The following is a 21,793-nucleotide window of genomic DNA, read 5'->3' on the forward strand; positions in this document are numbered from 1 at the left end:
AGATTATCCTGAATAAATATTCCATTTTCTACACTCCTTTGCAGTTGGTTGTGGTAATGTGACTAAATTCAGAGCATGGGATATAAGAGGGTGATTGAAGCAACTGCAAGGTTGACTTCTGTAGAAGAAAGCATGTTCTTTCCTTTCTGATTTTCCCTCCTTCCCCCGGCTAGAATGTGGCTGTGGTGGTTAGCCATCCTGGACCTTGGAGATGAGGGCCACACCTCAGGGTGGAAGAGCAGCAAGATAGAAGGAAACTGGGCTGTGACTGGGGCCACCACACTAGCCCTAGTCTGCTTATGCTTGGAGCTGTTATGTCAAAGAGAAAGAACTGTTCCAGTTAAGCTATGATTATGTTAGGTCTCTGTTTCAGCAGCATGTTGGGGGATAAAAAGTTATGAAGTTTAAACAGTGTCAGCTGAGTGATATGAACAAGATGAGAACCGTACTTTTAAAGGTATTTAATAAGACGTTTTTTTTCAAATCAGTACAAAAATTTAAATACAAAAATGATTTGCTATTGACAAGTCTCAAATCTATCATGGAAACTCAAAAAAAGTTACCAGTCTGTTCACCATTCATGGTATCCTGTAAAATACTTGAGAACAGTCACCCACTATAGACATTCTTTTCCCCTGTGGGATGTCATACTGCATTAAAACTCTGTATTTAAATAACAATATTATCAATTTGGTTCATTTCACATGGAAAAGTTCTAGTTAATTTTGAATTAAATAGGGATTGTAACACTATCCCTAGACTTTAGAACATGTGGTTGTTTCATATGCTTTTATACTAAATGTGTCAACATGATGTGCAGCACTCAAAAGGGAAACATAGATACATAGACAATTATTTAAAACTCTTTTTTTAAATTAAATGGAGTAATTCATTTAGCTCTGAGATTAGCACCATTGTAGAATACACAGTATCTGGCATAGATTTTGCTCCTTTCCTATCTAAAAGTTAGAAGCATATGCCTGATAATACACACATGCACAAATGTGCACTTGGACTTACACACACACACACACATGCATACACACACACAGGAAATTGAGTAGCAACCAATAAATAAGTTGGAAGGTATTTGAAAAGTGAAATTTGGTTTTCACTAAAGAGATACTTTCTCTCTTGGTGGAAATTAAAAGCCCATACATGTACAGATAAATACAGTTTTATAAATCAGCTGATCTGATTTGCTTCCAAGGTATTTGAATGCAGCTATTCAGCAGACAGAGCCCAGTGGATCCATGTGGCCATCCTAGTCATCAGCCCAAAACCAGCATCTTCAAAACCAACCCAAAGGATATTTGGCCACATAAATGCTCTCTGCTTTGAAAATGAAGGCTGGGTGGGATGTCTTTTTGATGGGAAAAATTTGTCATGTAATTAGTTATAAATAAGAAACCATGTAGTAATGAACTCATTTCTCTTTTTAAGAAATTGAGAAGAAATGGTGCTTGTATACCTTATAGGGAAAAAACCGATATTAGGCTGAGGAGAATTTTCATGATAGTTAAAATGATTCATATTTGACATAGACACAATTCCATGTGTGTTTATACCGTATTTATTTGTGTATTTCCCCATCTGTACCTGTCTCCTCATTTCCTCAATCTTAATTTTGAGGAAGAGATACAAGATTCCATCACCATAGCCCCACATTGATTCCCCCCAGTGGCTTATAATGTTGCAGCAGACTCATAGCCAACTTGAGATGCTTTGTCTGTGTTTTGAAACCAGATTTGAATGTGTGAAGCAATTAGTATGTAACTGAGAGAAAACCTGGAAAAATATTTATTTTTCTCTTTAAAGTTGTATTGATTCTTGTACTTATGGAGTGACATAAAAAGCATGCCCTTTGACATTCCAGATTGCTCTTCCACAGATTGCTTCTAAAGAAATAGTTCTTTTCCTGCATTTTTAGTACCTACAGCAGGAAGTAGTACATTTACTTTTTAGATGTAAACCTTCAGAGATTATTTTTTTTTAAAAAAATTATTTTCCTGTGTAATTCTGGCACTCTGCCCTTCTTCCCAAATAAAGGATGGCTTGGACTTAGGAAATTCACTTTCAAATCTTAGGTGACATACTAATTAGCATATATACTACCCAGGGAAATTTCTTCCAAATGTAATAGCTACTGAAAAGTGCTGATATCCCCTTCATGAATGAAGCCTCATTGTAGTCATTTGAGTGTAGGCAAAGGAGGGGGATTATTATATGCATGTATACACAACTAAGTACTGCTATTGACAATTAACATTCCACAAAACTGGAAAGTTATTGTGGGAGAAGGTTATTTTTTTCTTATAACTTCCAGGTGTTTGTATTAGTTGGGTCATAGTGGAAATTACATGGTGAAAAGAAGAAAGAAAAACAGTCACAAGGAAAAAAAAAAAAAAAAAAAAAAAAAACAAACGAAAAACAGGCAAAAAGGACCCTTGGGGAATAAATGAGTTGATTCCTGCTCACGTCTCCCAGTTGGTTTGTTAGGTCCCTGTGGGCACTGTCTTAAGCCCACAAAAGTGTCTCATCCAGTGCTAGGCACAGAGAAGGCACGAGTAAATATACTACAGTTGATCAATTCATTTGCTGTTCTAGGGACACTAGACACATAGTTCTGAGTAGGACTCTTGTTGTAAAAGACACAGCCTCCAACAGGGGAGCAATATCCCTTGGACCAAAGCCCTACCCTGGTTCCTGTCCCCCCTCACTGGAGAGGAGCACTGCAGAACTCCCCATCATCCCATGGCAAAATATCCGCACAAATACAGAGGAAATTATGCAAGTAAATACGGTATGTAATTGTTATCATTGACATTTCTTTAAGCCATATTTATAAATATTTCAAAGTAAACAATATGAGTGAGTGACTTTGATTAGCTATGATCTTTCATACTGAAATACTTTGATCTGAATAAGCAGGTTATCATGGAAGCACATAACATACAACAGCTAATATGATTCCAGTGGGTACAACACAAGTGTCAGTACTTGATACATAAATCTATCCCATCATTTTCAATTACAAGCTGCTGCACGGAGCACTAAACATGCATCTTAGTTTTTATTTGTACATGATGGTTCAAATTTTCACTTAAATACAACTTTCCAACTATGTAAATATCTTGAAGCAATTGTGTTTCTCATTTGGATTTTTTGGTGCATCATTTTCTTCTATTAAATCTCTCTCTTGTTTTCTTTTTTACATGGGATACAATAAATATCCTGAAAAAGAGGAATGGACGTACTGCCCAGCATACAGTCCTGCAGCCTGTTCAGAGGGCATCTGGAGGAACACCCGGTCTCCAGGCCGGAGCAGCAGCACTGCACTCCCGGACGCCTGGTCCAGGAAGCCCTTTTTGTACTCGTCATACGTGTACATCACAGGTTCGTTGTTCTTGAACAAAGCAACCCACACGTTGCCCCCCTTGCAATGAACGTGGTATGCAAAGTAGTAGACCCCAGGGACCTCACAGGTAAAGATGCCAGTCTGCGGGTTGTAGTTTTGTCTGCCGTTATAGAGCAGTTTGTCAAACTTCACCGGGGCCCCCACCGGTGGGAAAGGTGCAGTCAGCTCAGCAGTAAAGGCAGGCATCTCATAGGCTGGCCCTCCATTCTTGCCTTTCTTAGCACCATAGGCGTGAGGGGGTTTCGCCCCATCAATCCCCAACCCCATATCTGGCAGATACTCTCCATGTGGGGGTGGTGTTGGGGGCATCACAGCTGGGGGGCCTGGGGGCCCTGGAGGGCCTGGGGGCCCTGGAAGGCCTGGCTGGCCTTGGGGACCAAGGGCACCAGGCTTCCCTGGGGGGCCATGAAGTCCTGCTACTCCGGGCTTCCCTACTCCAGGGAACCCAGGGGGTCCTGGGAGACCTGGTTCCCCTTTGGGGCCTGGAATTCCAGGTGGTCCAATGGGGCCACTAGGACCTGCAATCCCTGGGATGCCCGGGGGGCCCTGTAAACCCTGATCCCCTGGGATTCCTGGTTCTCCCTTTGGTCCAAGCAGCCCTGGGGCACCAGGAAGCCCCGGCAAACCTTTGTGCCCAGCTTCTCCCTTGGGCCCTATGGGACCTGGCAAACCCCTCATGCCAGGAGGCCCTACTTCACCAAGGAAACCTGGCTTTCCTGGGAATCCCTGAAGCCCTGGTTCACCCTTGGGACCTGGTGGTCCCTGTGGTCCCACAACCCCACCTTCTCCTTTGGGTCCAGGAAAACCAATAGCACCTGGAGGGCCCATGGGACCTGGGATTCCAGGCAGGCCTGGCTCTCCTGGGGGACCCCCCAATCCAGGGGCACCTACCGGTCCTTTCTCCCCTCTTGGTCCCAGAGCCCCAGGAAGACCCCCTACACCCCTGTCGCCTTTGGGTCCTGGGAAGCCTGGTTTCCCAATTCCTGGAAGGCCTGGAGGTCCTGGCAGCCCTGGCAGTCCTTGCTCCCCTTTGCCACCTGGGAATCCTGGCTGCCCAGGGATCCCATCCTGACCTGGTTTTCCAATTCCAGGAATCCCAGGAGGTCCTTGAACCCCTGGGACCCCAATGGGGCCTTGTGGCCCAGGTTCACCTGGAGGGCCTGGCTTGCCCAGGGGGCCCTGGGGCCCAGGGAAGCCTGTCACTCCTGGTTTGCCCACTCCTGGAAGTCCAACAGGGCCAGGCGGGCCATGCATTCCTGGAGGACCCTTTAGGCCTGGCAGACCTGGCATCCCAAAGCCCTTCTCTCCTTTAGGACCCTGAAGGCCTGGAGGTCCTGGTGGTCCTTTGGGTCCTCGCTCACCTTTGGCACCTGGTTGCCCTGGTAACCCTGGCCCACCTGGCTTCCCAATGCCGGGAAGTCCATGAGGCCCTGGAGGTCCTTGTGGTCCTGGGATCCCCATAGGCCCGATCTCCCCTTTGGGTCCAATTTCACCTTTTGCCCCAGGCATTCCCATGGCTCCCGGCTTTCCTGGCATTCCAGGCATTCCTGGCTTTCCAATTCCTGGATATCCCTGTGGCCCTGGTTTTCCTTTGATTCCAGGTATCCCCTGACCTGGTAAACCAGGGGGCCCAGGTGGTCCTCTTGGGCCAGGCTCTCCACGGGGACCTTGCTCCCCTCGTAAACTAGCTAGTGGTATTTCTACTGGGAAAGAGCATAGAGAGAAAAAGGGAAGAAAGGAAAAGAGGCGGGGGGGGGGAGAGAGAGAGAGAGAGATTGGTTAATATTGATTATCCTTCACTTCACTCATTACTTAGTTCTGACACATTTGCCTATTACTTATTAAAAGGAAAGACTAGGAATAATGTGTTCATTTCCAGGACCATATGTTATCAGTACTCAATGGACAGTCAAGCTGATAACTTCTTTGTCGAATTTGAAATATTGTCTGGAGAACTGATATCTGCAGCTGCTTTTATCAATTGTTAGTTAAGTAAAAAAGCTAAAAAGTAATGAGGAAACATTTTTCCCAGTACAAAACTTAGCGATATTATGGTGTGTTCACTATAAAGAGTTCAAAGAAGGATAAAGAAAAGTCAAAGTTGTCATATTTGCCTATAAGCCCACTACTCAGAGATAATCACTTGACATTTATATGTAATGCCATCTCATGTGTTCTAAGTATATTTTTATGTGTATTTTAACCAATTTTTAGTCATTTTTCATTTTTTTTCTATTTTTCTCTACTTAATGTTATACTTTATTTTTCCATGTCCTTGAATTTTAAATAATATATGGCAAAGTAGTGTTTCCTCTTGTGCTGAAAAATAGTATGATATAGGGGATGAAGGTCATTATCATGTGGACTCAGAGAAGAATAGAAGAATTTTATTTTGTATGTGGTTTAATAACATCTGAAACATCTGTCCTCTTAGAGTCAAATTGGTTTGCTTAATTTCTTTAATATGCTGTAGGATTTCCTGAGCCTCAATATTAATTCTTTAATAAGGTATTCATCACTTGCAAATTTGGTTTTTAAATGGGTTAAGGATCTGGCGTTGCCAAGAGCTGTGGTATATGTCACAGATACAGCTCGTATCTAGCATTGCTGTGCTATGGTATAGGCCAGTAGCTGTAGCTCCAATTTGACCCCTAGCCTGGGAACTTCCATATGCTGCATGTGTGGCCTTAAAATTTTTTTTTGGTTTTTAAACAGAAGTGAATAAGGTATTTTAGAATGATGAGCAATGTGGATAAGGAATTAAGGTGGGATTAGAGCAGAAAGCTCAGCTTCTCTTTCTGGCCTTGAAATGAGATCTTGATGGGCTTGCTTTAGCCATCAGCATCTCTGCTTGTCTATCTGTACAGCAAGAACAGTACACACACACTAAAAGATTAAATAATAGATGTGAAAGCATTATGCTTTCTCGAATTGTTATCATATACAAAGCACATGTTATTAAATTGATTATATTCTACTTTGTAGAGAAACATACTCTAGATCCCCCATGGTACTGGGAGTAATGAATAATATAAAGAAATGACATTTATGGTCCCTAAGTCTTATTTTAACCTGACCATTGTATTTTCCACTGAGCAACTGTCAGGGAACAAGATAGAACCATAGAACTCATATTTTTTTTTTACAAATTCCTCAGTTGCAATCTGGTACCCATTTGAATAAGTATAGGAAGTGCCAAATCCAGGCAAGCAATTCAAGAAAGGAAGGAAAAGAAATGGCTGAGACAATCCCCTATAAAGTACCTATAGTACTAGTAAGGTGTGCTATTTTTTTTTTTTTCCTTTCCTTTTTAAGGCTGCATCTGTAGCATATGGAAGTTCCCAGGCTAGGGGTTGAATCACAGCTGCAGCTGCCAGCCTGTGCCACAGCCACAACAATGCAGAAGCTGCCGCGTCTGTCTGCGACCTATACCACAGCTCATGCGTGGCAACATTGGATCCTTAATCCTCTGAGCAAGGTCAGGGGTTGAACTGGCATGGATACTAATCAGGTTCATAACCTGCTGAGCCGCAACGGGAACTCCAAGGTGTGCTATTTCTAAGCAGGAACTCCAAGGTGTGCTATTTTTAAGTAGCTCCTATGTCAAGGGCATGGCTGGGGCAAGGTCACCTCTTATTCATCAGGAATCCCTAATGTCTAGCATGTGCCTGGAGAATACTCTGTTCTTACTTAGGTTTTGCTGAATGACTAACTGTAGCAACTTTTTTTAACTGTTTGTTTTGTACTTTTACTTACCTTATATCATTGACTTTAAATAACCTTACTTTACAAATGAAACAAGTAGTTTCAGAGATGTTAAACGACTAGATTTCTTTCACTTCAGGTCTCTAGGCATCTAGGCCTATTAGTGCAAAACCTAGCAATTTCCCAGAAGTAGTGCCTCCTGCTTTTCAGGGACCCTTGAGAATGGCCTCCGCTTCCTCAAAGGGAATTGCTACTCTGACTGCAATTCCTTTCCTGCAAGTGCTAAATTTCCTAGAACTCCAGATGAACCAGCTAAGATTATAAGAAAGTATCTCTTGCAGTGATTGGCATCTTGCAGGTATTGAATAACTAATGACTATGCCTGGAAAGTAATGGAGAGATTTTCAGGTATCATCTCTCACTGCAGTCTGTTCTCTTTAGGTTCCTTCTGTTGAGTTATAGACTGGCATGTGTAGTAGCTTAACTAGAACAGTCTTTAAAACCACTTATATTTATCTGACAGCTAGTTTACAAAGTGCTTTCTCGTGATTTTTTTCTTTAACAGAGCAGTTTCTTATAACATTGTTCAAGTTCTGAAGACTGACATCACATTTCTTTTTTTTTTTAATCACCACTTTATCTGCTAGCATCTGGCCCAGAGCTTGACACAAAAATAGATGTTCATTAGTTGCTGAATGTTTGAATAAAGAAATCATGAATAAAGCAATAAACTATTAAATATGTTTTGTCTCAGTTGATGCTGTTGAAATAATAAAGCATAACAAAATCATAATTTTGCCTGTCTTCCTTTAGGAATGGAACTTTTCAAGGATAGAATTTAGAATCCAGTAGGTATTTAATGACTTAAGTTATGCATGCTAAAATTAAAATATCTAAAATTTAGCTTCCTGCTCCCCACACCATCTCACACTTTAGGACTTTGGAAAGCTGCTGTCTTATAACAGCACCAGAATGTGATGTTACCTTTGCCTTTCTTGGGTGCCGCTTCCTTGCCCATTCTTGGCGCCGGCTGAATTTCCTTCATATACTGGGGTAGGTGTGGATACTCTTTGCCATACTGCATGTGTGGCAGTTCCTTGCCCACATTAAGGCCATCTTTTCCCAAAGGAATGTGAGGTACTTGCTGGCCCAGGGGCTGGTATTGCGGAATTTGTGGTGGGATCTGAGGAGGAATTTGAGGTGGCAGTGGCTTGATTCCATAGTAGGCACCAGCTTGGATGAGCTGGATGGAGCCCAGGGAAATGGTAAGCAGCACTCCCAGCAGCTGCAGAGGGGCAGGTGGCCCAGCCATCACCTGTGGAGGAAGGTGTACACGGACATGGTGAAGACCAGCAGGGCAAGTGATTGGAGTTTGTTTGGAGAAAAAAAGGAGAAAAAAGAAAAGGGAACATAGTCTTTATCAGCTGAACTTCATGAGTAGGAGACAAATGGGAAGGGAGATGTTACTTTTCATTAGAAAACAAACAGACAAAACCCAGGAAACAGTAGGATCTGTCAAATGAAGGCAGTTGGTGGAATTGCAGGCTATGGGAGAGACTGCTAGTTTCCCCTGACCATGAATTCTACCCTCTTCCATAGTATCAGAACCCCTGACTTTTAGCTGAAACAGAGCAAGCCTAGAATGAGGACAGTTTAGCTAGATGTGGCCCTGTGACAAAGTTCCTGCCGATTGGGTGTGATCACGGGTGCAACTTCCAAGAAGGATCCTAAAGGGCAGTGGCCATGCTCTCTTGCTCCTTCCTCCTGGCTGGAATATGGCTATACTGCCTGGAAATGGACCAGACACCTTGGACCATGAAGTGAAAGCTGGGAACTGAGGGTGCTAGAGCAATAAGCTGGTAGAAACCTCAGGCTTGGTTGAACTTGGAGGTTCCATACATTAATCCTTAAGTCTGGGATTTGTTTATGCAAGGGAGAAATAAAGATTTAATACCTTTTTTTCTTTTTTGTCTTTTTAGGGCTGCATCCATGGCACATGGAGGTTCCCAAGCTAGGGGTCAAATTGGAGCTGCAGTTGCTGGCCTATACATGCCACAGCAACGTGGGATCTGAATCAAGTCTGCGACCTACACCACAGCTCATGGCAACACCAGATCCTCAACCCACTGAGCAAGGCCAGGGATCATGCCTGCGTCCTCATGGATGCTAGTCAGATTTGTTTCCACCGAGCCACGACAGGAACTCAGATTTAATTTCTTTTAAAGCCACTGTTTTTTTGGGTGGCACACATTTGCACCGAACTTAATCCTAACAAATAGAATAGGTTCTCCAAAAGGAAGCAGACTTGGTGGCAAGTCAGGATTTACTAGTAAGTGCCAAAATTCTATTCTAAACGGAAACGGTTAATACTTTAGAGGCTTTATGCCAGGGGCATAAATTTTTCATATGTCATTTGCCCTTTGGCTGCCTTGGTGTGGTCATAAATAAATGTAAAGGTAAAAGAGCAAACAATAACATCAATAAAAACCAGAGAACTGAATGAGAAAGAAGGTACTTCATGTGACAGTCCCATTGTTATTAAAAAGGAGCATGATAATGTGAGAAAAAAGAATGTATGCATGCATGTGTAACTGGGTCACCTTGCTGTAATGGTAGAAATTTGACAGAACAATGTAAACCAGCTATAATGGAAAAAATAAAAATCATTGTAATTATGCAAAAATAGTCACCATCATAATTAAGCACATACTGGGATACCGTTTATTTTTTCTAATAACATACTGTGAAGTAATTTGTTTAGAATTTGGCTAATTGGAATGGGAGTTCGCTAAGTTTACCTTTGTACTATTATGAAAGAAAGGAGTTTACAAAGCAAATTTGTTGTATAAATTAGAGATGTTTAACTACTCACAAGAATAAACTTTTTAAGCCTTTTAATAGTACCCTTTGCAAGTTAGTAATTAATAGAGTAAATATAGATGGGGCTTATCTGTTTATTAAAAAGAAAAAAAAAAAAAGACCAAAAAAAAAAGCTTGAAAAGATACCTGGAAACCTGGAAACACCCAGGACTAAAGACTGAACAGTCTAGGAAACAGCAGGTTTCACAAATTCCCACTAGAGGGCAAGTGTGATACACATGGAAATCGGCTCAGTTACTTTTAGGACTACCACCACACATACAGCTTTGCTCTCACATCTTATTAAGGCACTTGACGAAAATCTGAATCCCAAGAGGAGTGTCATCATAATGCTGCAGAGACAGAGGTGGGTGAGGAAGAAAGAAGTGGCAATTTTCTTACAATTTTAAGTGTAAATGTCTTCTGGAAAACTTTGAGTAAACTTTTGTCAAAGTCTTTTTTTGTTTGTTTGTTTGTTTGTTTTTTAAGGGCTGTACCTGCAGTATATGGAAGTTCCCAGGCTAGGCGTCCAGTCGGAGCTACAGCCACTGGCCTATACCACAGCCACAGCAACACAGATCTGAGCTGCATCTGTGACCTACACCACAGCTCACAGCAATGCCAGCGGCCAGGGACCGAACCTGCCACCTCATGGTTCCTAGTTGGATTTGTTTCCACTGTGCCATAACAGGAATTCTGGATACTAATTCATAACCCGCTGAGCCACAGTGGGAACTCCGTGTCTACAAATAATTTAATTTTCATTCTCCTGAGCATTTGTTTTCTTTGCTTCTGTGTTACTTCATTCTGGATCATAGTTTTCCTCTTCTTAGAAAATGTGCATCGACCTTTGCAACCCTGTACTCAAGACTAATGCCAGGAGTGTGAACAGGCTACAGAAGAACTGGTTAATAAAAAGCACCTAAGAAAATATTGTAAAAGAATCTCTACCATGAAATTCACTGCATCATAATTTTTCTAAATACACTAACTAATCACTTTTCCTTCTCCAAGGGGAAATTAAGAAACATCTGTTAGCAAAATGATTTATAAAACTTTCCCCATTTCACAAATCAGAATAGTCTTCAAGAACTGTGTGTTTCAAGAGTACTCAAAATGGGAGAAGATAGAAAACTGTTATTTTATGTTCTTAAAAGAATGATTAATTGTTAGAAACCATTTGGAAAGAACCAACAAAATTAATGTTGATTTATACTCAATAACAGTTAAATTTATTTTACATGGAAAAAGAGCATGTATTGAAAGTACTTACCAAATGCAATGATAGACCTGCCCAGAGATTACAAAGATGAACATGATGTGTTCAATGGGCCCTGCCCTCAAGGACCTATGTCTTAGTAGGAGTCATAGGGGTGTAAACTATTAATGACTAGCAGAAGATACTGGGAAAAAGTAAATTTCCTTCCCGCTTCTGTTCTTTACTATCTAAAATCCCTTCCCTTTGAGGCAACAGCATTGCCCATTTTTCTATATACTATGACTATGCGTATAAAATACACACCCATTTAAGACAAATTACAGCATATCCTACACACTGTTTCTTACTTTTTCACTCAGAAGATTAGAACTACAGACCTTATTTCTTACCTTACTTTTGTGTATCTGAACAGATCCCTTCAGCTTCTTCATTTGTTAAAAAGAAGACTTGATTATTTATTTTCTGGCTCTTGATTATTTTCTTGATCTTCTCCCGCTCTCATATTCAATGTCTAAGGCATTCACCACAGAGCTGAGAGTGGTAATCCATACTAGAAATAACATGATCATGTCCAACGGGGACTTAATTCTACCTTTGAGGATTAATGAGTTTAATTATTAAACCCTAAACTTGGAGTGATGTCTTTTATAATAAGCTAGCATGCTTGGTCCTTTACCCTTCCTTCAACTCAGGATGTGTTGGATTGATTTAATAAACTTCAAATCAGGACAATCTAGTGGAACACTGGAAAAATGAAAGGGGGAGAAATGCCTGGAAGAAGACTAGTTGAACATCAAAGACCCACTGGGATTCTGCTCTACTATAACTGTTTCCTCCATAGGCCTGGCCTTTCCCTCCTGAAACCCACCTCTTTTGATCTGCCATTTCTCTGGCTCTCTCTTTCAAAAATCTTCATTTGGTTTTAGCTTGAATATTTATGTAGGGGCCCTGCTTAGAATTTACCATGTGACTTATCCTTACTCATTTCCCTCTTGTCCCCGAGGATGTTTTTGGTGGACAAGGTGGTGTGGTGGTTCTGCCCAAATCACTCAGAAAAACATCAGATTCGTGTAGCCCTATATAGACACCTGGTGGGAAGATGGAGTCTCAGAATTCCTGCTGGGGAGAAATGGTGGTAGTGGGTTTTCTTGCCTTTTCTCTTTTTATGAGGATGCAAAACACAATTATGTTGTGATTTCTTATTTGATGTTTTCTTGGATTTTTATTTGATAACTGGTGTGTGATGGTGTGTGCTTGAGTGCATCTGGACGTAAACATACATACTGTGTGTGGACCCTGGATCTTTGCCAGCCAGGCTGGCTTAGTGATGGGTGTCATGTCATGGGAAATGCATTGTAGAAGAAGCCAAAAGACTAGGGATTGAGTTGTAGCTCTGCCATTCTCTATGTTTATGACTTTAGGCAAGTCCTTATCAGCACTGAGCCTCAGTTTCCTTGCTTATAAAACAGAAATTACAATCGCTGCCTTTCCCTCAGCACTGTTCAGGGGCACAAGATATAATATGAATTCTTTGTAAGACAAAAAGCACTGTTCAGATTTAAGTTATTATTAATGGAGTGTGACCGAAAAGATAAAAGCAACTGAAATGTCGAAGACTTTCGAAGAAGGATACTAGCCAAAGTAAATGTGAGGTTAGCTGCAATAATGATAAACCTAACATGCATAAAACAATCATGGCCATTAAAATGTACTTGTTAAAAATGGCAAAAGAGAACAGCTAAACCGAGGCAGTTACTCATTCTGGTGTCAGAGTCAATAGCCCTAATCATTCTGATCAGCCCTAAATGGTTCCCTATATTTGGGCAGGGTTGCAGAGGTTTTCACTTCCCTCATATGATCTGTAATGTATATAATAGGATAATGTGATATATATTATTTTAGATGCGCCTCAGCATTTTATTTGTATGTTGGTCCTCATGAGATTTTGGCTTGTTGTCCAAATGAATGTTTATGTATTCAAACCTGTAATCCTTGCCTTAAATTCAACTCTCCTTTTCCCTTTCCCAGCATGTCTGTGCATGTGCATGAGTGTGTGTGTTTGTTGTGTATGTGTCTGCCCATGCGAGCCCACACTGTGTGTGGTGTGGACAAACCTCTCTCATCTGCTCCTGGGCAGCCCTCCTCTGTGCCCCCTGCTTGCCCCCTTGCACAAGGTTTGTAGTTTCTCAAGGCTTCCGATTCACACCTAAAACAAGGGAAAGTCAGGCAGCATCCTGTTCCTCCCATATTTACCAGAATTGTTTTCTTGGCTTTTCTATGCCTCTCAAAGAAAATTCTCTCCTAATTGATCGCATTTCTCTGGGAAACTCTTTCACTAAATACGGATATTTATGACATGCCTACTGTTACAGACTGTTCTGGGAATGGGAGAAAGAGTGGCGAATTAGAGAGGTAAGTCCCTGATCTCATTGAGCTCACATTCTAGTGTGGGGAGATATGCAATTAACAAGTTAAAAATAACTTTCCTTTCTAATATGAGGCACAAATGAACCTTTCCACAGAAAAGAAAATCATGGACTTGGAGAATAGACTTGTGGTTGCCAAGGGGCGGGAGTGGGGTGGTTGGGGAGATTGGGGTTAATAGATACAAACTATTGCCTTTGGAATGGATTAGCAATGAGATCCTGCTGTGTAGCACTTGGAACTGTTTGGTCACTTATGATGGAGCATGATAATGTGAGAAAATAGAATGTGTACATGTATGTGTAATTGGGTCACCATGCTGTACAGTAGAAAAAAAATGGTATTTGGAAAATAACTACTAAAAAATAATAATAATAAAATAAATTTCCTAATTTTAGCTTTAAGTACTCTGAAGAAAACAAAGCAGGGGAAAGGCTTGGGGTGGTAGATACTCTTTTGGAAGGTTGGTGGGGGAGACATCTCTGAGGAAGTAAATTTTGGATAGAGATGTGAGGTTGAAATGTTTCTCTCTCTTAAGACACAATCCTGAAAAAAGGAGTCCTATTAATTACAATGGTAGCTATATGTACCATTTACTAATGTAAACCCCTGTTTAAAAACTCTATTCCTCATCTGTATCAGTCCTCATTTTGACCTCTTTATTTATAGTATTCTTTTTTTCTGGAGAATTCTTCTTTTTAAATCCCTCTCCAGATTTCAACCATACTGTATTGGTTTGCTAGGGCTGCAATAACAAAGTACTCCAGACCGAGTAGCTCAAACAACAGATATTTATTTCCTCACAGTTTTGGAGGCTAGAGTCTAAGATCAAGGGGTTGGCAGAGTGAGTTTCTTCCGAGGCCTCTCTCCTTGGCTTGTAAATGGCTCTCTGTTCCCTGTATCTTCATGAGGTCTTTCCTCTGTGTGTCTGTGTCCTAATCTACTCTTCTTATAAGGACACCGGTCATACTAGATCAGGACCCACCCTGGTGACCTCATTTTAACTTAATTTCCTCTTTAGAGACCCTATTTCCTAATGCAGTTACATTCTGAAGTACTGGGAATTAGGTCTTCAACATACGTTTTTGGGAGGACCCAACTCGGCCCGTAAGACCTATCATTCCTCTAAATCAACTCCATTTCTGCTTCTTCTATAAAGTCTTCCCTACCTCCTCAACCATCATTATTCTGCTAGTACTACTCAAAGTTTAACACAAGGTTAAATGCAATTCTAATCAACCATATTTTTTTTTGTGCTTTAGACCTCAACATGATTGTAAGATTCCTGAGAACAACAACAACAAAAAAATGTGTAATATTCTTTTGACATCCTCATTTTTTATTGATGAATCCTTATAATCAAAATGTTAAGTGTTTATAGGGGCTTTGGAAGATATTGCATTCAGCCTTATTGCCCATTTGGAATCCTTCCTACAACAGTTGTTGACAGAAAGCTTTCATATGTATTTCTTGAATATTAATAATGGAAACATTCATAAGGCAACTGTTTACCTTCTGTGTAAATTTTGTTGCCATTTCTGTTATCTGAGCAGTTTGTAGGGGAGACCCACCTTTTTGACTCATAAATGGCAGTGCACACGTGGCTTACTTCTGGTGGGGGATGGGGAATAGGGCATTAGGAAATATAGCCTCTTGCACAGCTAAGGAAACAATAAAAAAACTGAAAAGGCAACCTATGGAATGGGAGAAAATAGTTGCAAATGATGCAACCAACAAGGGCTTAATCTCTAAAATATACAAACAACTCATACAACTCAACAACAAAAAACAAACAACCCAATTGAAAAATGGGCAGAAGATTTAACTAGATATTTCTCCAAAGAAGACACATGGATGGCCAGCAGGTACATGAAAAAATACTCAACATCACTAAATATTAGAGAAGTGCAAATCAAAACTAGAATGAGATACCACTTCACCCAGGTCAGAAAGGTCATTAATAAGTCTACAAATAACAAGTGCTGGAGAGGGTGTAGAGAAAAGGGAACACCTCTTCACTGTTGGTGGGAATATAAATTGGTACAATCGGTATGGAAAACAGTATGGAAGTTCCTGAGAAAACTAAATACAGAAATACCATATGATCCAACAATCCCGTTCCTGGGCATATAACCAGACAAAACTTTCATTCAAAAAGATACATCCACCTGAATGTTCATTGCAGCACTATTAACAATAGCCAAGACATAGAAACAACCTAAATGTCAATCAACTGATGAATGGATTAAGATGTAGTACATATACACAATGGAATACTACTCAGCCATGAAAAAGAAGGAAATCATGCTATTTGCAGCAACGTGGATGTAACTAGAGACTCTCATACTAAGTAAAGTAAGTCAGAAAGAGAAAGATAAATACCATATAATATCACTTACAGTTGTGGAATCTAATATATGGCATGAATGAACCTATCTACAGAACAGAAACAGACTCAGATGTAGAGGACAGACTTGGTTATCAAAGGGGAGGGGGAGGAAGTAAGATGGACTGAGAGTTTGGGGTTAGTAGATGCAAACTATTACATTTAGAATGGATAAGCAATAAGGTCCTACTGCATAGCACAGGGAACTGTATCCAGTCTCTGGTGACAGAACATGATGGAAGATAATATGAGAAAAAGAATGTATGTGTATATATATATATATATATATATATATATATATATATATATATGAATGGGTCATTATGCTGTACAGCAGAAATTGACACAACATTGTAAATCAACTATAATAAAAAAATCTTAAAAAAGAAATATATTCTCAAATTGGCTAAGGCAAAAAGATAAATGGTCTTGTGATTTTTTATTGCCATGCAAATAAGCCCTCCTTAGGGTCAGCAAACTAGGAATATGTAACTTCATTTCATAATTTATTAGTATTACAGGACATTTACAGCTCTATAAACTGTATTGATTAACCCCACTCAGGTTATTGTTTTATTGCCCTTTAGAATATTAACCAGTTTTGTATCAAACTTAGCATTACTTCAGCATACTTTTTAATCCACTCATTATAATGAAAAACCCAGCTTTCTACTATTTTATTTCAAATTGACTTTTTCAGCATGTTAAATAAAACTTCGACGTGTTCACTTATAAATGAATTGTGTTTTTAACATTTTGAGGATTATGCTTTGATGGGGACACAAGTTATACAAAAACATACATGTATGATGTATTGGATGATATGGAGAAAAACAAAGCAGGAGAGGTTAGGGTGTGTAAGGATATTGAGGTGATGTTCTTTAAAACCCACTTTACTGTAGAAAGTGAGCATTCCGTGCTTGGATGAGCTGGCACCTGGGTTTTAAAGGAAGATAGAAACAACTCTAAATAAGAGGATATAGAGATTTGGTCTTCTGGGGATTCTGAAGGAGAATAAGTGTGACTGCTGCATGGCAAAGATTCAGAGAAAATGAGATCACCATTGGAGGGAGAGTCAAGAAAGGAAAAAGTCATTTCAGATGGACTCCTTGTGTTTCTAATAGGATACATACTGTAAATTTCCTTCTTCATCTCCTCAGAGATGAAGAAACTCTCATTCTTCTGAAGATACCTTCAGAAAATCTAATTCTTTGTGGGGGATGGATTTTTGGGGGTAGGTAGAAGAATGGTTCAATGCTCTTCCAGATTGGCGTTGGGCAAAATCAGTAACTATATTTGACAGAACTAGAACCAGGGGATGGATGGGAGAGGAAGGACAATAAACAGTAAAGTTATAATAATATTAGCTACATTTTTTAGCACTTATTTTTGCCAGCACCATGAACATACTTCAAATACATATCATTAATCCTTTGTCCACTTACTAGATCTTTTTTTTCTAAACCCTAAACTCTCTCAAATGATAACTCCCCATCCTGTATTTATTTGATTATTTTACTAATATCTCCCCATCCTGTATTTATAATTTGATTATTTCACTGAAATTCAACACTGTTATACTCCAAGTTAGAAAGTTTGAAGTCTTCTTTGTTTACTGTTAGGAGACGTCATCAGTACATTAGGTGAGAAAGTACAGATCTAACTATATTGCCACTTTTCTCCATCTTGTCCTCGAAATTTTAAGGATACCTTTTTAATTGAAATAAAGAATTGCCCTATTACATATTGGACTGGATCCCTTACATTTTGCTTTTTGAACCAGGGACACAAGCTTGGGAGGTGTTAATTAAGTCAAGGTGAATATGCTGAGATGGAGCACAAAGAAATTAAACTATCAGATATTAGTCAATTCAATCCATCATCCAGTAAACATTCATTAGTTTTAGTCAATCTGTCCATTATGTCCATTAGGACTGATATATATATATATGAAACAGGGCTTAAATATATGCTTCACTGATGAATCCTGAAGTCTGTTATACTTAAGAGGAGCCACCAACCTCACTTACTAGTCAAAGGCACTGCATGACCTAATGGAACCTACAGAAATTGAGATGTCAATTAGGTTGTGGCCCCCAGCTCTAGAAATGGGCCACCCACATAACCCCTCTGAAACGGATGGCCAGCCACCACATTCCAAAAGTTCTCCAGGAGAGGAGATTTCACAACATTCCCTGGTAACTAACTGCACGATTTCACAGACTTACATTTCCTAATATCTAATCTGAATCTTTCTTGCTGAACTTTAAGCTCACTTCCTCTTTTCTATTCTCAAAGGAGTTGGGAAACATCTGGAGAGTATTTTTCTTAAAATAGTTCACATACTTGAAGTCTGCAATTAGCTCCTTTTGTTTCTCCAACTGGAATCATGTCAGCTGCCAATGAGTTTATAAAACACTTGAGAGAACCCCTAAAAGAGAAAGTTCTACAGTGGAATCATTTTTTGTTGTTGTTGTTTAGCTTAACTTTTTATCCCGTAATATGAGTACATCATTGTTTGCAGAGCACCAAACACCTGCCTTCTGGTTCTGACATAAGCCAGTCGCTTACCCCGAGTGGGCATTAGTTTTCCTCATCTGTAGAGTGGGGACATTGGCTAAATGATTTCAAGGTCCCCATTACTTCTAAAACACTATAGTGGCTATGAAACATGAATAACAAATCCACACTTTATAGACAAATAATTTCATGAATGTGCATGCTTAAGCCTTTTGGATGTCGCCTCATACTTCCAGTTACTTTTAAGTATTTCATTCTCCCTTTTTACAGGTGGAGATGGAACAAGAAGGTTTTGAACATCACCCCCTGCAAGCATTCATCTGATGAAATCAGCAGTACCTGACCAAAGAAAGAACTAAAATAAGAAATAATGTTCAGGAGTTCCCATTGTGGCACAGCAGTAATGAACCCAACTAGTATCCATGAGGATGCAGGTTTGATCCCTGGCCTCGCTCAGTGGGTTAAGGATCTGGCAATGCTGTGAGCTGTGGTATAGGTAGGAGACACAGCTTGGATCCCACATTGCTGTGGCTGTGGTGGGTGTAGGCCAGCAGCTACAGCTCCAATTTGACCCCTAGCCTGGAAACTTCCATATGTCATAGGTGTGGCCCTAAAAAGCAAAAAAAAAAAAAAAGAAGAAAGAAAGAAAAAGAAAAGAAAGGAAGGGAGGAAGGAAGGAAGGAAAGAGAAAGAAAGAAAGAAAGAAAGAAAGAAAGAAAGAAAGGAAAGAAAGAGAAGGAAAGAAAGAAGAAAAAGAAAGAAAGAAAGAAAGAAAGGAAGGAAAGAAAGAAAGCAAGAAAAAGAAAGAAAGAAAAAGAAAAAGAAGGAAAGAATGTTCAGGGACAAAAAAGTGATTTATAACTTTTCTTTAATTCTATAATTCAAAGTTGACTAAAAATTGAAGCTTGCTGAGAAATCTTTAAAAGTGGCTACAGGAGTTCCCGTCATGGCTGAGTGGTTAACAAATCTGACTAGCATCCATGAGGAGGAAGGTTCAATGTCTGGCCTTGCTCAGTGTGTTAAGGATCGGGCATTGCCATGAGCTATGGTGTAGGTTGCAGACATGGCTTGGATCCTGCATTGCTGTGGCTGTGGCTTAGTCTGGCAGCTATAGGTCCGATTTGAACCTAGCCTAGGAACCTCTATATGCTGCGAGTGCAGCCCTAAAAAAAAAAAAAAAAAAAAAAGTGGCTACAAATGATAAAAACTTCCTATCAGGTATAGGCTCAAAATTTCCCAGTCATTCAACAGATATCGATGTTATGCCTCCTGTTGTAGGAAAGACAAATGCAACTTGGGAAGGAGAAGTAGGTAGTGAATAGGTATGATATAGTCATGTTTTTAGGTTTGTGTTTTTACATGTTCCTTTTGTAAGAAAAATGGAAGATCCAAAAACTTAGAGACAGTTCTAAAGTAGAGTAGGCAAAGATGAGAGCTTCCCAAGATTAAGGCCCTCCCTATTCCATGCATCATCATGCACCATGATGTGCAGCAAGGTGAAGTCCTTCCTAGGGGACCAGAGAAGGGCTGGAGAGAACTTATTTTCCCATGAGCATCTTTCTGCCTTCTCTGCACTATTACAGCTTGTGTAAATGACACAAGGTAAAATAAGGGTGTTTTCAGGCTTTTATAAGGGAGAGGCATATATGGGGAACTCTCATCTAATGTAATCCATTGACCTGGACTTTGTAAAAATATTTATTTAGAGCAAATAACTATAATGTATTTTGTAAAATATAAATATCATGCACATGGAAGCATAAACTTCTAGTTAAAAAATAAACAAGTACAAGGCATATAATGTACAAAATGATAAATGCAATTAATACTGCTGAATGTTATATATGAAAGAAAGTAAATCCTAAGAATTCTGATCACATCGAAAAAAAGTTTTTCTTTTATTTTTTTATCTGTATGAGATAATGAATATTCACTAAGCTTATTGTGGTAATCATTTCATGATGTATGTAAGGCAAATCATTATACTGTACACCTTAAACTTATACACTGCTATTTATCAACTGCAACTTAATAATACTGGAAGAAAAAATAAAATCTAAATGTCATGGGAGTTTCCATTGTGGCTCAGCAGTAATGAACTCCACTAGGATCCATGAGGATGAGGGTTCAATCCCTGGCCTTGCTCAGCGGGTTAAGGATCCAGCATTGCCATGAGCTGTGGTGTAGGTCACAGACACGGTTTGGATCTGGTGTTCCCTTAGCCTGGGAACTTCCATATGCTGAGGGTGTGGCCCTAAAAGAGACAAAAACAATTTTTTTAATAAAAAATAAAACAAATTTCATGGAACGTTTTTTCGCAGCAAACAATTTTATTTCATCCTGAACTCCTGTGCAGACTAATGGGATTTCAAGTGAATTTCAACCAAACAAAACTCAGCAATGTCCTTGTCATATGCATAGTTGAAATTTGGTAGTTGTGATGGAGGTTGTCCTTTGTAAATAATGTGAATGAATTGAATAAAGTAAAATGATAAAATTATTCTCGTTCCCAAAATATCTAAGGTCTCAAGACTAGAAAGTTTAAACCAAGTTAGCAAAAAGACAAAAGCACATAACTTGTTTCCCAAATGACCTTTATCCAGGTCCTGAACTTGAGGAACCTGGGGTCCTAGGGTAGCCTCTAGATGTGGGACAGAGGGGTAGGGAGGAGGAGATGGCTTGCATTTAGGCTCCAACTTTTCCTGAGGAAGCCTATCATATTAGAAGCTCTTGCCTTTTCTACTTTCTGTATTCTGTGTGCATTCTAGATGCCTCACAATTGTGCAGCATCTTGCCCAAGAAAGGTTGAGAGATTAGGTGAAACTTAAAATGAGTTAGTGGTGATCCTTACCATTAGAAGCTTTGGTGAAAATTTTGAAAACTGAGAAAGTTGAAGTACAAAGTACAGCCGGCTCTGTCCCCTGCCAGCATGGGTACCACCTGGAAGTGGGAAGGAGAGCCCTTTGCCACCATGGATGTTTCGCCCAATACTGACCTAGGATTGTGGCAAGGAAGGACTGAAAAGCACAGGAAGCTCTCTTTTCTCTGCCCTATTCTGATTGGCGGATTACTCTATCTGCACATCCAGAAGATTAAGCAAGCAAGCCAGCTTCCTGTGCTAGCATTTTCTTTTATTAGCAGGCTGTTATGGCAGTAGACTATCCATTTTGGTATTTTTATAGGAAACTGTGAAACAAAAATTCCCTGAACCAAGAAACACCCCGGCCTTTTCTATCTTCTATAATGCTAAAATATTTATTAA

At 39.9% G+C, this 21,793-nt stretch overlaps 1 protein-coding gene across 2 annotated transcripts in view; it reads right to left on the reverse strand.

The window, feature by feature from the left end:
- The window catches only part of COL8A1 (collagen type VIII alpha 1 chain), a 158,581-nt gene continuing 137,234 nt past the window's right edge, over nucleotides 447-21,793 (reverse strand). The window contains exons 3-4 of one of the 2 annotated variants that reach the window (XM_001926443.6): nucleotides 8,108-8,438; nucleotides 447-5,118 (exon numbers count right to left, since the gene is read on the reverse strand). In XM_001926443.6, the coding sequence (XP_001926478.1) occupies nucleotides 3,212-5,118; nucleotides 8,108-8,435 (2,235 nt within the window). In that variant the 5' untranslated portion in view covers nucleotides 8,436-8,438 and the 3' untranslated portion in view covers nucleotides 447-3,211. Of the gene's footprint in view, nucleotides 5,122-8,107; nucleotides 8,439-21,793 lie in introns of both variants that reach the window. The other variant, XM_005670255.3, reaches the window with a different exon arrangement.

Source organism: Sus scrofa, chromosome 13, assembly GCF_000003025.6.
Source record: "Sus scrofa isolate TJ Tabasco breed Duroc chromosome 13, Sscrofa11.1, whole genome shotgun sequence".
Classification (NCBI taxonomy): Eukaryota; Metazoa; Chordata; class Mammalia; order Artiodactyla; family Suidae; genus Sus; species Sus scrofa.